The following is a 16169-nucleotide window of genomic DNA, read 5'->3' on the forward strand; positions in this document are numbered from 1 at the left end:
GCGCGCCTCCCCAAATATTGCTGTGTAATAACACGGGACACGAGAGTTGGCCCTGTGAGTCAACGCTGTGGATGTGTGTTGTTATTGAACAAACCCAGGTGGATAGTTAAACCAGACCATATCGATAGTTTTTCTGCGCTTATCTTCAGAAAGTGTAATTAAAATAACGCATTATTTGTGTGTGTGTTTTTTACAGCGCACAAACCAAGACACTATTTTGTTAAATTGAAGGCGAACACATCATTCCTATTTGTCCTATTTGATATATGTATTCCAACTTGTTTTCCTATATCGGTGTTTCTCGATGTCTATATATATATATATATATATATATATATATATATATATATATATATATATATATATATATATATATATATAATTCAATCATCATATTGCACACATTTTATTTGTAGTTACTTCTGCAGCAATGTTGCTCACCTTAGTATCTTCTCATATAAGAAAGATCTATTTAATTTTGCTTGTATGTTTATATTTATACATCATATGCTGCATGTGGTTCCTATACTTTGAAGTGTCAGGATCCAAAGAGGTCGCAATGAGCTGAGAGGGACCATAAGATGGTAAATTGGAGAAAACAAACAATTCTGTTACCCCCCCTCTCCAAAAAAAAAAAAATTGTCTGAAATTTCCCAAAAATTAAAAAACTTCATTCCAATCAAGATGTATCCATCTATTTGATCACATTTGAGTCATATCGGCCGTCTTGAAAATATTTTATATTTACTATTGTGTGTTTGTTGCTTTTTTTTTGTTACGAGATTATACATTTCATTTATTTGTCATTTTACAACATAAGGTTGCAAAATGAAATATAAATTGCACAGCGCCCAGTTTAAAGCTGAGGCTAAACCGATCTGTTGGTTGATGTTGCGCCTCATTTTACTTTCACTCATGATCAAGATCCCAAGATACTTGAAGGCCTTCCAACTCACTCCCCACCTGGAAAACATATTTTTCCAGTAGAGAAGTATTGCCTGACTCCCATCCTAACTGTTTCCCACCCGACTTCAAACTGCCCCAGTGCAAGCTGATGGTCACGGTCTGACTTTGTGCAGAGAATACTGACATAGCTCCCACAAAGACCGGATGGCTTGTTTCGGAGTCCTTTCCAGCAACCTGCCGGCACTGTTCTCGACCTTCATGTGACAATGAAGATGCAGGTCAACCAAGACCACCCAACAATGTCTTGCGCCTTCAGCATCTCAGGGTCAATCTTATAATATTAACCTGGCAATGGGCTTCTTAGCTTCATCAGAGACCTCTGCCGGTGAGACTTCCCCCAGGACTTTGACCCCTCCGTCCTCCTGGTTGGGGTCAGGAGCTCCTCAATTATTTGTAGTTATTACTATACGTATATTGCACAAGCCACAGGGAGTTCTGAGCATTAAAAAACTAATTTCCTGCATTAAGGTGAATAAATGATGGAATCATTTTCATTTATGAAAAAGAAAACACAGCTAACGTCTTAGTGTTTGAAGTTAGCGACCCTTATCAAGGCAAAGTTGTTTTCTTTGCTGCATGTCATCCGCTCTCTCCCTCTGCCTTTACTGCCTCTCTCTGAGCTTTTACTATCAATTAATCAAAAGCAGAAGAAAAAAAGGAAATAAAACACAAATTTGAGGCAGCTGGTGACAATTCAAAAGAAATGCTGTAAAGCTCCCAGACTCTCTTTATTGCTTTTCAATCATCTATTTTTCAGATTATCAACTCGTATCATTTTATCTATTATGATATAGGTATGATTTACCTGGTAAGTGGTTGAGGGCGAGGGGCTGCAAGTCCTGGAAATGCATAATGTGACAGCGCTTTGTGGCAACATATTACGTTCCAAAACAGAACATGTGATGTACAATCGTGGGTTTGAAACTATACATTTGACATTTTTTCACTCACTTCACTACCAATGTACCAACCGCCTGATTTGAATGTCTTCCGGGCTTTGGCCTAATGCAATGCATGAGAGGTAACCATCAGATACACTATCTGCTATATAATAAGTGTGTGTGTGTGTGTGTGTGTGTGTGTGTGTGTGTGTGTGTGTGTGTGTGTAAACACACCAGCAGAGGGCGCCAAAGTACATTTTTAAACACTGAACCCTCAACATTGTTAAAATGTGCTCAAAAACTCTTATTTACAACCAGCATGTCTCAGAAACATACATAATATATCAGCAAGAATGTAAAATGTATAAACTCAACTCCTTCAGTAATAAAGATCAAGCCAACTCATCTCACAACATATGGTGGACATATGGCCGTGACGACCTGCACAATTTAATTCAGTCCAGCATAATAACCAGTAAAAAGAAAAAGCAGTAAATACTTTGTAGAAGTTGTATTGTTTCATTTGTCTTTTAGTACAACAATCTAAGCCAAAAAGCCAGGTACAAGGAGAGTTATAAGAGAAGATGGGCCACATTGCGTCATATCATTAGGGTACAATGCATACGTAGTAAAATCTGATCCCTGAGTGTTTTGAGTAGTTGGCACAAATATTATTTCTAGTGTAAGCCAATGCCAAGCATGTGTGTGAAAGTGAGCCTCATTAGTTGTCAGTAATAAATGCAGTTCTCTAAACCAACTGTGGGTCTGTGTGACATCATGTACATGAACATGATGGAACTAAGACGCCCGAGTGCTCCAAAAGCATAGCAATAATCCTGGACCAGAGGCATGGCTTGAGACCCCAACGTTTATGTCATGTTTACTTGTATCACTCTCCAGGTCGCGTCCACACCGTGATGTGTAACATTTTACAGCCCTGGAGGTTGACATTGTTTGTTCGGGAGTTTCTGACGAGGGAGAGGGTGGTTGCTAGCGCTTTTTTATCACACGGCAAATGGGGTAAAACTAGAAGAAAATTCAAATCCGAGGATGAAGTAGAGGGGTCATTGATAAAAACACTGATGAAAAATGTCTTTTGAAGTGACGAAGGGATCCAGGAAGGTCTTTCCGTAAGGTCATGGTAAGACAAATTCAAGGAATTGGAGGAGACCCAATTACAGCATTACAATGCAAGCCATGCCATGTCCTGCCTCATGCACGCTCTTCCCAGGCGTACCCCTTGCAGAAACCAAATGGAGTATATCCCGTGAGAATGCGTCTGACACAGATAATCTCCTGTTGGCTACTTGTTTAAAAGGGCAACTCTGGAATGCCTGGACCTGATTCTTCGGAAATCGTCAAAGTCATATAGGAAAACAGCTCTATTCTGTATTTGCAGGCCTTGGTCCTTGCTGCACTGCAGCACACCATTTATGCAGGAGGCGAGCGCTTTTCCAGACAATAAGGGACGATATGAACCTACAGCCTTTGTTTCACAAAAGTTTGAACAAAGTTTCACTTTTGTAAGCCAACTCTAATTTGAGCATTTTGGAGTTCCCCCCTTTCATTTGTCGAAAGACAACATCCTGAAGTGCATGTCACATGGAATCAAATGTGATCCGAACACATTGAAAAGATTTGGGCTCCATCGAAACGCAGCACAAGTGTCCTCTTTGATGCTCCTATATGGTAGGGAAAAAAAGGTGACGAACGTTCGACGGGTTTCCTTCCAAATGTAAAAAAGGGCCCTCGAGAGTGCCCTTCCAGTGGAGAAAACAGAAAATAAGATTGCAGAAATGGCGGCCCCTAATTGGAGAAAACATGATGCCATGCCCATCAGAGTGGCCTTCCAGGGCTGAAACCGTGATGCAGTGCCATACAGGCTGCCCGACAAGCACTCTGCTCACTGGTGCACAGACACATGCAGCTGGTGCCCTTTTTGTTTCTTTTCCACCGTGGCCCTCACACAGCCGAGTCGTTCACTGGGCCTGAGCGCAGCTGCCAATGAGACAGGAGCAACACTCTGGGGATGAGAGGAAGGGAAGCCAGGGTTGACATGCAGTGGGTTGATGAGCTGTTTGTGGCCAGGGGTTGAGCCGATGCCTCTCAGTGGCTCTCGACATGGCGGCAGCTTGAGCCTGCAGCTTGCAGCTAACGACGCTCTGAATATCGTATACAACATGTTTCATTACAGAGAGAGAGCGGGGGGCAGGGTGGAAGAGCGGCTGTGTATCACAACGTTTTATTATTAGAGCAGTTAGAAAGAAACAATTGACTTGGTTGCACCTTTTCACCATAAAACATCAATTTTGGAACGTGTAATATATAAATTTAACATAAAGGCAATGTTACTGACATCATGCCATAGAGTAAAGGACCCCCCGCCCAAAGATATGTCCTTGGGCACACGTAGCTGTGCCTACGGTATGTAAATGTGAGTTAGTCCTGATAGGCAGGTGGCTCCTCCCATCAGTGTATGAATGGGTGTGATTGGGTGAATGATGTCATGTAGAGTTAAAGCACTTTGAGTGGTCGGAAGACTAGAAAAGCGCTATACAAGTACAGCTCCATTTACCACATAAACTACTGTGGATGGCAGCATTGCATCTGGTTTTCTCCGCAGGAAGTGCACTCCACAAGCATGTTACTGTGAAGTTGAACTGCTAATTTATGGCTGCTGCTAACATCTCCGCTGATGTATTTAAAAGCTTTTCTCAAACAGAACTTAGCTTGTGTATTCTCGATGCTATGACTCAGACTCTCCATTCGTGCCTCTGCCATTACGTTCCTGTCATTGTTCTGTTGTCTTCTCTTTTACATCACTTTGAGGTGTGTACCTGTGCTCATAACTTAACACTTGCTAAGACTGCAGTGAAGAAAAACAGTTAAAAAGTAATTGATTCAATAACTGATTGCTTAAAAATGTTGTTTGTATAGAATTTATTTAATATAACACATCTTCAATGTAATTCACACATTATGAACATAAGTATATGTTATTAAAGCAAAACAGTTCAAAACATATATATATGTGGACACGTAACACGAGGGAAATGCAACGTCAGCAACATCAAAAAAGACAAAACACATAATAATACTGATAATATACAGTAGGTATTTTTCAAAAGATTTCACATGACAATAAATGTATTTTAGAAGACTGTAAGCTTAAGTTTATAGTGGATATTTTTACAAGCAGCTGCCTTTCACAAGAGGTATACAAGTTTGTTAAACTCCATAAAATGTGCACTATCTGACATAAGATGCTGACATAGTGAGGTGGTGGTTATTGACCCACCTGTAAGATGCATCAGTCTGTCTGTTGAGGTGGTTGATTATAAATGTTATAACACAAGCGTGGGTAGTGTGTGTTTTGAGTTTATTTTTATGTCTCAGCTTTGTGGTCTTGGCGTTCTTCATCTCCTCTGCTAGTATTACGAGATGGACCGGCGGCAGAAGCAGATTGCGTTGAAGAAGCGGCAGTGGCATGTGGCGCCTGAGTCACAGCAGCCAAACTGGGGCAAGCAGCTCTGTGTCAGCTGAGAGCACTTGGGCTTCACAGGTTTAACCGCCGCTCTGGAAGGAGGGAGCGCGCCATTCGGAGCAACAGGGACCACTTTGGGCTTCTGCAAGGTGGAGAGAACGGAAAGAGGGAAGCACAGGAGATGAATATGAGAGCATCAAAACCCGGGGCGACGGTAATATTGCAGATATGACTTCTCCTCTGGTGTCTAAAAAGTGCTGGTTTTGTTTATCGAGCGCTGAAAACTTAAAGCTTTCTGAGCTTTCTGAACAGAATTATTTGTTCAAAGGATCCACTACTTATTGTGAAGCCGTTTTTTTTTGTCTTTGTGCACATTACCAACTATGTCCCAAATCTGTGTAACCAAGAATTAAGATTATTTGACATGGTGATGTATCAGATAGCAAAATTCAACTGAACCATTAAAATTATTTTCAAATAAATTTTCCAACTGAGATCATAAAATTCTTTTGCAGTGTGTATAAATCACCAAAAGTCAAGATTTTAGACCATCACAGATAATCCAATTATGGATTGCTGAGAAGAATGGCTTTCTGTTCACTAGGAATCAGTGCGTTAGTAGTGCTCAATGTTACTGGATTATAAACCACAGATCTCACCGATGTATGGATCCTTTGTCTTTCATACTGTCCTCGCCTCGCAAACAGCGGTCTCTGTCTGCCCTGGATTACAGACCCTGTTGAAACATCGACAAGAATCTGTTTAGGAAATTATGCTGCAGAACATATCCGTCTCAGATTGCTTTATGTTCAGATTAATCCCAGTTTGTGCCTCTCACCATTACTGTACATTTAAGTCACAAAGCCAATCATCAGTTTTAAATTCAAATGCATATTTAAAAGATACAGAAAGTTATTTTATTTTTGGGTCGTGTTAGTGTCACATTGTGGAGTACCACCACTGAAACAGAGGCACCACAAGCACCTGTTGACTACAGAGAGGCAAAATGTAGTATCAGGATATATTTGAGATGTCTCCGAATCACTCGAACAGACAAAAAACATTCAAATGATTATAATATGAAAAAAATGAAAGAGCAATTTGAACCATTAACACACAATCATAAAAATGCACTACTGCACTGGATTTTAAATACAGAATATAATGAAATTTTATCCCACAATTAAAATGTATATCAGTGAAATAAACGACTATTTCAGCTGCTTAAACACCAGATGGGACTTCTGTTCAAGAGGTTAACCTAAACACAAAACACTAATCTCTATGAACAGTTCACATGTAGATCTGTAGGCAACCGGACAAGCTTTTGACATCCAAAACTCGCTGATTTCTATGCCATTAATATTAAAGAATCACCTTGGAGCGGGCTTTGGTTGATTCTGTCCTACAGCGAACGAGGTAAAACGCATTGGCCAAAATGCAATGTGGTAACCCACCCGCTATCGTCTGATGATGATTACGCTTTTTATTGGTTGAAAATGAGCTCGTAAACTGGCAACTCGTGAAACAATCCGGTCGTACACGTCGTCTCTTAACTCCAGTCTCGTATCTTAAGTTGCCAAGCGAGGTGTTAACGGGCAAGGCACAGAAAAGATAGTCTTGGCCCGGACACCTGCTGGCTGCACCTGAACCCCAGAAACGTCGGCCCTCGGCTTGTGCGTCCTCTGACCGATAGCCGATGGGTTCAGAGATTAACCAAACACGAAAGAATCTCCTCAGTCACCTTATCGAGACTGAATGTGCCAATAAGCGTCCAGTTCAAGAACTGTGAGCGTAAAGGTGGGGGCCTGGAGGCCTCGCTGCCTCTGGTCGGGATTCCCTATTAAATCCTAATTACCTGCATAGTCACATGATAATAGATTAAAGCCAGAAAAAATGATTAGACTTTATTAAACCAAGCCAAGTCAGGTCTTAACAAGGAGCACATGTCCTGTCCTTAAGAAATCTATAGACACAATAAAATGTATTAAATAGTGTTTTTCCTTAATAAAAGGACACAAGGAGACATTTACAAGCAAACTGATTACATTTATTTGAATACAATCGATACATTAGGTTTTACATTTTGTCTGCTTCAAACTGCATTTATTTAATCATTATTTACATATGTATACTTTAAAGCTTAGGGTTGGTAATTCCCAAAAATGTAACGTAAACAAAGGACATGGCTGTTGTTAGGACTCACGGCTGTTAGGCCAGCAGCTTGTGGAAGACTCTGGTGACGCGCAATAAGTGCACGGGCAAAGTGTGCCCGGGCGGGCAGGTAGACGGGCAGGTAGCCCGTCCAATCATTTCATTCTGCATGAAGGAAATGATTGGACGGCTTATTAGTCACGCCACCGACACAGATGCTGTTTGATTTATTGATTGCTGACAAGTTGCAATAGCGAGAAAGGATTTCCACAAAAATAAAAAACTGGATTACCAACCCGGCCTTTAAATTGCTTTAAACTGTACACGGTTCAAGTTCGCATCAGGTGGAAAGTTAACAACAATAGCAACAAAAACAGAAAAGCTCGGGTCAAATAATATGGCCTGCATCTTAACATTCAAAATAAGACAAGTATGTGTGGTGGTAAAGAGGATTTGCTTTGTTTTATCTGTTTATTCTCACATGTGGCTTCCTTGTGACGTAGACTATCACAGCACCAAAACATTGAGGTGTTTTAGAGGATGTTTCTTTTTGTGAGGACTAATGACGGTGTACAGTAATACCTGTTCATTTGGTGTGTGAACTGGGAGACTATGCTTATAAAATAAATCTTTAAATGTAGACGTTTGATGTGAGAGAGGAAGAGAAACTTTCTTTGAGCTTGAGGCCCATTTTACTGCACATTTGTCAGACGGATCTGGTTTGTCGTGATCTCGAGAAAACAAGCTTTGTTATCTGGAGATAAGAAGATAAGAAAACACATTAATAATAATTCCTCTCAATGATTGAAATATTTGACTTCAGAACATCTCTGAGTAGATACATACGGATGTCGGACAAATTAAAATATTAAATGAATTAAAATAAGTTTGATATTTTGTCATCTTACATTACTTAGATCTGTAGACCTATGTGGTTTTTCACGTAGAAATGTCAGACTTTTACTTTTGTAAATATCTGAATTGATATAATTCTTGATTTTCTGTCTGTACGTTGTTACAGGTGTCGTCAACTCAAATGCATCAGTCACAGTCAGGATGTATTCACAGACAACATGCTTGCAAATGTAATCCATTTCATCACATTTCCATACACATATTTTGTATGTACCCTCATTGACATCTTATTTTGAAAAACAGACGTAATCATATGTTTATCCCTCTGGTATCCTCCTGCTAACTTCACCAAGTCCATCACTGTCAGCAACTCTGGGCATTCACCTTCGGAATAATTTCACCCGTACATGGAAAGAGGATTTTTTCCCGGCAATAGTGAATGAATTATCTCGTTATCTCAATATAACGAGGTTGTTTCCTATCGATCACGGCATGATCAACTCGTGATCTTGCAATAAGGACATTCAAACTAATTGAATCATATTTGTTTACAGCTTTCTTGTCCAGACCAGTTGGCGACCTCTGTGTGAAGTGAAGCTGACGCTGAAGTGTCTTAAACTTGCATTTTCTCTAGTGACCATCAGGGGGCGACTCCTCCTGTTGCAAAAAGTAGTCAGATTGTATAGAAGTCTATGAGAAAATGACCGTACTTCTCTCATGATTTATTACATCAGTAAACATTGTAAACAAGAGTTTCTGATCTCGCTAGTTTGAAGTATTCTTCAGTACAGCATGATGTTCATTTAGTGGTCCATTATGGTCCATTTAGAGTCAATTTGACCATAACTGTGATTAACAGATCGCTGCCGCTTCCAGAGGCGTATACAACATCTCTGCATCGTTCTTCCGAATTCCAAATATGGTCACCTCCGTTTTTTGGTTGTGAAAAAAACAACATGGCCGTGGCCTAAATACAAGATGGCTTCCGCGAAATCGTCCAACTCAAAGCTTCAAAAACCAAGGGGTGACGTCATGGTGACTACGCCCACTTTTAATATAAAGTCTGGACGACAATGCAGAGCTGACTCATACGAACGGGTCCAATATGCGTCTATGGTTGAATCTGCGCGTATGAATCCTGCTGCTTTTCTTGCCGCATCGACAGGTCTACTATGTCGGCGCTGCGTTGTCTTTTGTTTTATAAACTATGATAATCTGGTAACGAGTTGCATCTCTCCTCTCTCCTTGAATTCCTCTTAGAGCCCCACAATATTTTTTTTGAACCCCACAAAGTGTGAAAGCACGTTATTGTTAGGTTATTAGCGCATGTGTTCCTAATACCCTGCATGTTACAGTTGCTGTGAGGAGCAGAGGGCCTCCCGCGTCCAGATCATGTTGTGCCCGTCGGGGTTCCATTTCAACTCTTTTCGTAGGATTATTTTGGTGCTACTGTGTTTAGTCTGACTGTAATCCTATAAGCATGAATGTATTCCTGAAGTCATCAGTAAAAGTTAAATCCGGATCATAGGCTACAAAACTGTCTCGTAAAAAAGATCTACCGCTTGGCTACAGTAACTGTACACATGTTCTACAGCGTATGTCATGCATGTTATGCAGGCTATTAATTGTTATCACCTTTTCTGTAAAGGAATTGATTTTTTTTCGTCTGAATGTGCTTCATTGGCAAACACAAGTCACTTTCCATCACTCAATGTACATCCTCAATGTACAATGAACAAACAAAGGACAAGAGCAACAATACATTGCACCACATCCGTACAGCTCACTCACATGACGTGGTTGGGACATAATGTCCAATTACAAATGTGAACATGTTCAATACTTTACTCTTCCAATAAATCTGATGCTGTCCTTATCTTTAGGCGGATCCTAGCCGTTAACTTTTTTTTAAAAATGTAATATTTGCAATCTGTCTTGCAACTGCCTCACAACTAGTTTCCCTATTAGGATACAGTTTCTTATCTTATCTTTCATTCTGGTCAGTTTCATATATCTCACAACGTGACATCATAAAGATGATCCAAACCACCGTCCGAGTCCAATCCAACGATACACTTATATTCACATAATGCACAGGATCTCACATTTTGACAAACACATGTTGCCTTCAACTTTAACTCTGACAAGGAAAGTCATTTCCTATTTAGACTAAAATCCATTATATACTCCTGGTTGAGATTGCATTTCCTTTAAAACTTTCACAATTCAAAATATACCATAAATACATTTGGCACTGCATAATTAAATAATAGTAAATCATTCCTCTTGTGTAGTAGCCCATACTTTTAGTCCAAACGTATGTTTTCGAAAAGAACATGTCTCTTGTTGGATTATCTCAACAGAAATGGACACACACTGAAGAGTTCAAAACAGTTCAGTGCAGGTTATTCTCTACTTCTGAGAGCAGCGCCGCCCATGCACTCACCTGTGCCGAGGGGCTGCGGCTTCTGGGGCGCTTTGGCCGGGCTGCCGGCCGCGTTGCCGTGGCCATTACGAGGCGGTTTGCGGGTGTATTGTCCGGCACTGACCACGGTCAAATGCAGAAGGCACAAGCACAAGACAGCCAGCTTCATCCCGACTGTAGCCAGCTGCCTCTCCTCGGATGCCACGATGGAGAGGAGGAGAGGGGCCGGGGGGGGGAGGAGGGGGGAGGGAGGGAGAAAAACAAAAAGTGCGCGTGTTGCGTTGCCAGCTGCAGCCGGTTGCCTACATCCAACTTGTTGGCCGCCTCGCTCTTTGTCTCTGCGTCTCAGTCGTCGCGGACTTGAACTTATAAGAGAGGCAGGTTTCCAACAGTACACGCCCCTTGTCTTCACGCCTCTGAGCAGATTAAACAACCGTGACCTCCACGATTTTATCTTAGATTTAACACGTATTAACAAGAAATACTCTTTTTTTAAATTTCAAATAGTACTTTTTGCATATCATGAAACATGTGTATACTCTTAAAAGTGTCAGAAAAAGCTCTCCTGGGGATCATAGCTTGAATATTATGAACAAGAAAATATTTTAAGTGGCCTTCCTCTCAAAGAAACACATGCACTTTCGACCTTTTCTCATACATATCCCATGTGATATTCTTTTAAATTGTACTCATGATGCCCTGCTGCCTTTATGTTCTGTCATACGCTTTTGCTTAATATTGGAGATACAATAATATCCAATGTCCATGCCGATAAAGCAAATCAGATTTTAAGGGCAACAGTCTGGCTTTACGGGACCAAAGAAATTACTTATTCAACTGATATTTTTTTTATCGTGCACATTGAAATAAAAAGTCAGAGTAAGGGCTGTTAACTCTAAATACATTTCACTGACAATATTGAATTAAATAAATATGTGTTTGAAATACAAAATAGTATTTTGTAATTTACATTTTATTTGCTATAAATGGTTTAGTATTTTTTTTATCAAAATATGTTGGTGTTCTGTATCATAATAGTGATACAACTTTACCTGAAACTGTTGGCGTTACGAAGTCACATATATGCAAAATTTTCTGCCAAATTATTGGCAGAAAACAACATTTATTTCATGTTTATTAGCTCAGTTTTAGATCTTTTTTAATGTTAATTTACTCCATGATTGTTGAATGTTATACCAAAGAAAATGTCTGAATGATGAATACAATTGTATATAAATGTAGTTATATGTCTTGTATGTTTGCACTAGAATATACACAGATAAAGAAAAAAATCTCCCCAATGAAACTGATTGGTACACTTAGCACTTTGGGCTTCAGCAACTGCGTATTCAACTTCTTCCAGAACAGACAGGCAGTTTGGATTGGCAGCCACACCGCCCTCCACTCGAGGGTTGAACTTCGGAGCGCCCCAGGGCTGTGTGCTCGGCCCCTTCCCGGTCACGCTGTACACCCATGACTGCTGACCCGAAACATGAAGAAAACCTGTTGTGAAGTTTGCAGATGACACCGCCGTCACTGGCCGGATGACAAACAACCATGAGACTTTATGTGAGGAGGAAGTCTTGCAGAGTGGTGCTCAGAGAACAACCTGCTGCTCAAGTTAAGTCAAATCAAGGAGGAAAAAGCCTGCGCTACGTTCTCGTTAACTTTTCACAGAGGAGCAATCAAAGCATCCCCACTGGAACATTACAGATTAGCATGAGATGCTGAGGCCCAGGAGAGCGGGCTCTACAGCCAGTCGATGAAAACGCCCAACATCGTTGTCCATTAGCTGCCGTGCACGAGGTTTCAAAGCAGCTTCTTTCCTCAGCCTGCCAGACTCAATTCATCCCTCACCCTTCACATATAATATATATATTTCAAATGATTTTCCCATGCAGCAACATGGGACTACACATTGCATTTCGTTGCGTAACCCTGTTGTACAATTACAATGAATTCACCTTGTAACCCGTGGGCTCCGTTTAGCAACAGCAAAACTAAACCAACACATCTGTCTCACTGATGCTGTTGTGTGCTCACGACTTCTCAGACACACACATCAATGCCAGAACAAGCAGGCGCACCAAGAGACTGCCTTAAAGTGTTTTAAATAGGAAGGTTATTTTTGCAAAGATGCATTTGTAATAATAATAATAATTAGTAGTGAGCACACGAATGAACAGTGAGACTTCAATTTTATTGCGTTAGTTGTTGACATGTTTTGGAGCAATTTCGCTGTTGTGAAACAAAGTCCTCATTTACTTCAAGTCGCATAACAAAATCACAAGGGAACGGGCCAGAGGTGTGAGTAATAGAGGATAAAGTGACAGGATGGAAGAGTTTTTCTCTTTGAAGGCAGAGCAGGATGGTATTAAAAGCACTGATGAAAACCAAGACCACCATTCTCACAGTGACGTCCTTTGAAGTTAATTGAGGGTTTACTGAGGCTCTATCTTCACCCAAATGAATGTTTTATCAGCATCTTACTCAATATTTCCATCCATACTAACACGCCAGAACAAAACATCACATAACCATTCACGTACACTGGCCATGTGGGTGGTGGTGTAAGCAGGAAGAGTTGATTAGCTCCAGGAAAAAACAACAGAGTATTCTCTTTAACGAATATTTGATCCTTACCATCTTTTTTATACTTCCTACACTCGCACTCAAACAGACAAAATGAGTGCAGGTCACACACACACACACACACACACACACACACACACACACACACACACACACACACACACACACACACACACACACACACACACACATCATTTTATTATTTCTTAAATGAACGCTTACAAATATAAGTTTATCAGATTATGGATCATCACATTATGGGTCAGTTTCCTTTCGGCTTCATTGTTGTCTGTTGCACTGGAGAAACAAAATAAGTATAGATAAGAAAAGGAAAGTCTTCAGTTTTGCGTCCATCACCCTCCTCAAAGCCTCCGACCTTGACTTCAAACGTTGGCTTTGGAGGGCATCAAAGCGTAGCGTGGATGCAAAGCATAAATGTAGCAAAAGATATGCTTTTTAAATGATAATCTGATGTAGATGGATGGGTCCACACGCTTTGAGCAAACACAGGTAGAGGTTGCGTTTAGTGACCGGGTTGTAATTTGTTTTCATCTTCTCCAACACCTCCATCGCAATGTCTGCGAGTTACAGGTATTTCATTATTAATTGTTGATAAGAGAATTTCCCATTCAAGACTTTGAAAATCCCATTTTGACAATGGTGAGACTGATGGCCTTCACCACATGTCTTATAGTGGGTGTCAGTATTCTGTCAAATATGCAGAAAGTCTCCTGCGTGTCTGCACAGTGTTATTTTTTTTACAGCTCAACAGACTTTGTGATGGAGGCAAGTCAAGTCCAAAGCTAAGCATCCAAAGTCCGTCTTTATAAAGAGAAAATAATAGCGATTATTACTAAATAATTATATTATTGGTCCAATCATCTTGAAAAGTAAATACATTTATTGGGTTTGTGTTATAATCACTGATATTCAGTGATATTCAATGTAATAAAAGAAACATCAAAAGTAACTCTTTAACTTTATAAAAGCTCATGTATTACTTAACTTCCTCTCAATGAAATACATATTCCCTTCCCTTAACCAGAGTACAACATCAAACTTCACGTACCAGCCTGTTTGCATCTTCCACAAACTGGTACATTTGGAAAACATGTGTTCTGGTCTCCATGCTGAGTATAATGCAGCTTCCTGATGAGTCCCTCACAGCTATAATGACCCTCTCAACTGGGGCACTTATGCTGCCACGTCAAGTGCTCTTATTGTAACAGGAAGAAGTGCAGGGAGGGAGTTCCTGTTTGCGTCCCAAAGTGACAATGCTGCCTGCTGGCACCGCCGAGTTAGCTTTTTTCAACAATGTCTCTAGATTTTCTTTTTGTTGTGTCTTGCTTGCAGTTGAGGAGCTTTCTGTATTCTGAGAATAACCCAGTCCTCCTCTTCCTGAACTGCTGTTCCAGGTACAGGCTCCTGGCCATGCTTCCCATGGAGCTTAGTTGGGAGGTTGGCTGAAGGACATCATACAGCTCCTTCATCAGGTTCCTGTCAGCTGAGCGAGAGCACGGTTTTAAATTTGGGGCAGAGTTGAAATGCCCCGCTTTTTCACAGTGGCAGAAACCCGTATACATGCATCTTTAAAGTTTTTAGATGTCTACAGTAGAGACCTTAATTTAGAGCATTTTGCAGAGGCCCTGTTCATGATCCTTGCACCCTTGGGCCCCCCACCAACCGTGAGCTGCACTGTGTCAGCAAGGCATTATGTTTAGGGCTGAGTTTGGTGAACACCCGGTCCAAAGTTTCCTGGTCTTCTCATATATAACTCTCTATAATCTAGGAGTTGGTCATCCTTAACTTCACCCTCTTGTAAAGCACCGAGCTTGTTTCATATTAAAGTCATCATCACAAATGACAAAATCAAGTATATGTTTAATGTCATATTTGACACATGGAGATTCAAAAGCTTCTGATATTCTTCCTCCTCTGTGTGTTCATTTGATGTACTACAGACCCGCAAGTTCAAATTTATCTGAATGCCCATTTATGTTTTTTATCAACTCTCCAAGGGGTTCGAGATTTGAGGTTGTCATCCTGCGACAGACAAGCGCGCGTACCTGGAGTCAGCCACGGACAGGAAGTCTGGTAAAAAAACTTCTTCTGTGTGATAGAAAGAGGCATGTTGCACAATATCAACAGTCATGACGATGACATTTGTAATACCCCAAGCAGGATAGACCTCCTGAGGGCAACCCCGGGCAAAACACTGAGGTCCTCTTGCTCTCTGTTCCTTTAGACCTCCCTTATAGCCAAAGCACATATGCATAGCATATTATGTTATATACATGGGCAAATATATTTGCACAGGAAAATAATACCTAACGCAACAAGATTTGTATTATATTTAGTATTTTCATTAAAAACATTAATTTGAAACATCGCGTCTCCTATAAAATGTGTGACGTGGTTGTGATTGCCTTTGTTCTTCTTGTCCGCTCCGGGCACCGGTACTGTAACTCAATAATGAAGACAGACTCAATGGCGACTGCCTCGACTGCAATAAGCCTCTGGATTTACTGTAAATCTACGGCAACGGCTTTAATGAGTTAGCCTGGAACTCCCAGACCGCAAGTTGAAATTTATTTGCAGTGAAATTAAATGTGAGAGAGGCATCATTATGTGAATCATGATTCCTCTTATATTTAGTTTCTACAATCTGGTGGAAGTGTGCCTCAAGTGAAAGAAGGTTGAGAACCCCTGCGGCAGCGTGGGACGCACTAATGTTCTCCTCAAGCCGTCCTTGGCCTCTTCCCTCAACCGTCCCGTCAGCACCAGACAGAAAGTCAAACATGGAAGGACAGAT

At 40.7% G+C, this 16169-nt stretch overlaps 1 protein-coding gene across 1 annotated transcript; it reads right to left on the minus strand.

The window, feature by feature from the left end:
• Window positions 1-5281: 5281 nt before the first annotated feature.
• On the minus strand, window positions 5282-10970 carry LOC137789043 (agouti-signaling protein-like). Its single transcript, XM_068582300.1, has 3 exons — window positions 10787-10970; window positions 5991-6067; window positions 5282-5473 (listed from the first exon to the last, which is right to left on the minus strand). The coding sequence occupies exons 1-3, from the start codon at window positions 10932-10934 to the stop codon at window positions 5282-5284; spliced, it is 417 nt and encodes a 138-aa protein (XP_068438401.1). The 5' UTR covers window positions 10935-10970.
• Between the last annotated feature and the right edge of the window lie 5199 nt (window positions 10971-16169).

This window comes from Clinocottus analis, unplaced genomic scaffold, assembly GCF_023055335.1.
Source record: "Clinocottus analis isolate CAN_PGR_092001 unplaced genomic scaffold, fCliAna1.0.p SCAF_18, whole genome shotgun sequence".
Classification (NCBI taxonomy): Eukaryota; Metazoa; Chordata; class Actinopteri; order Perciformes; family Cottidae; genus Clinocottus; species Clinocottus analis.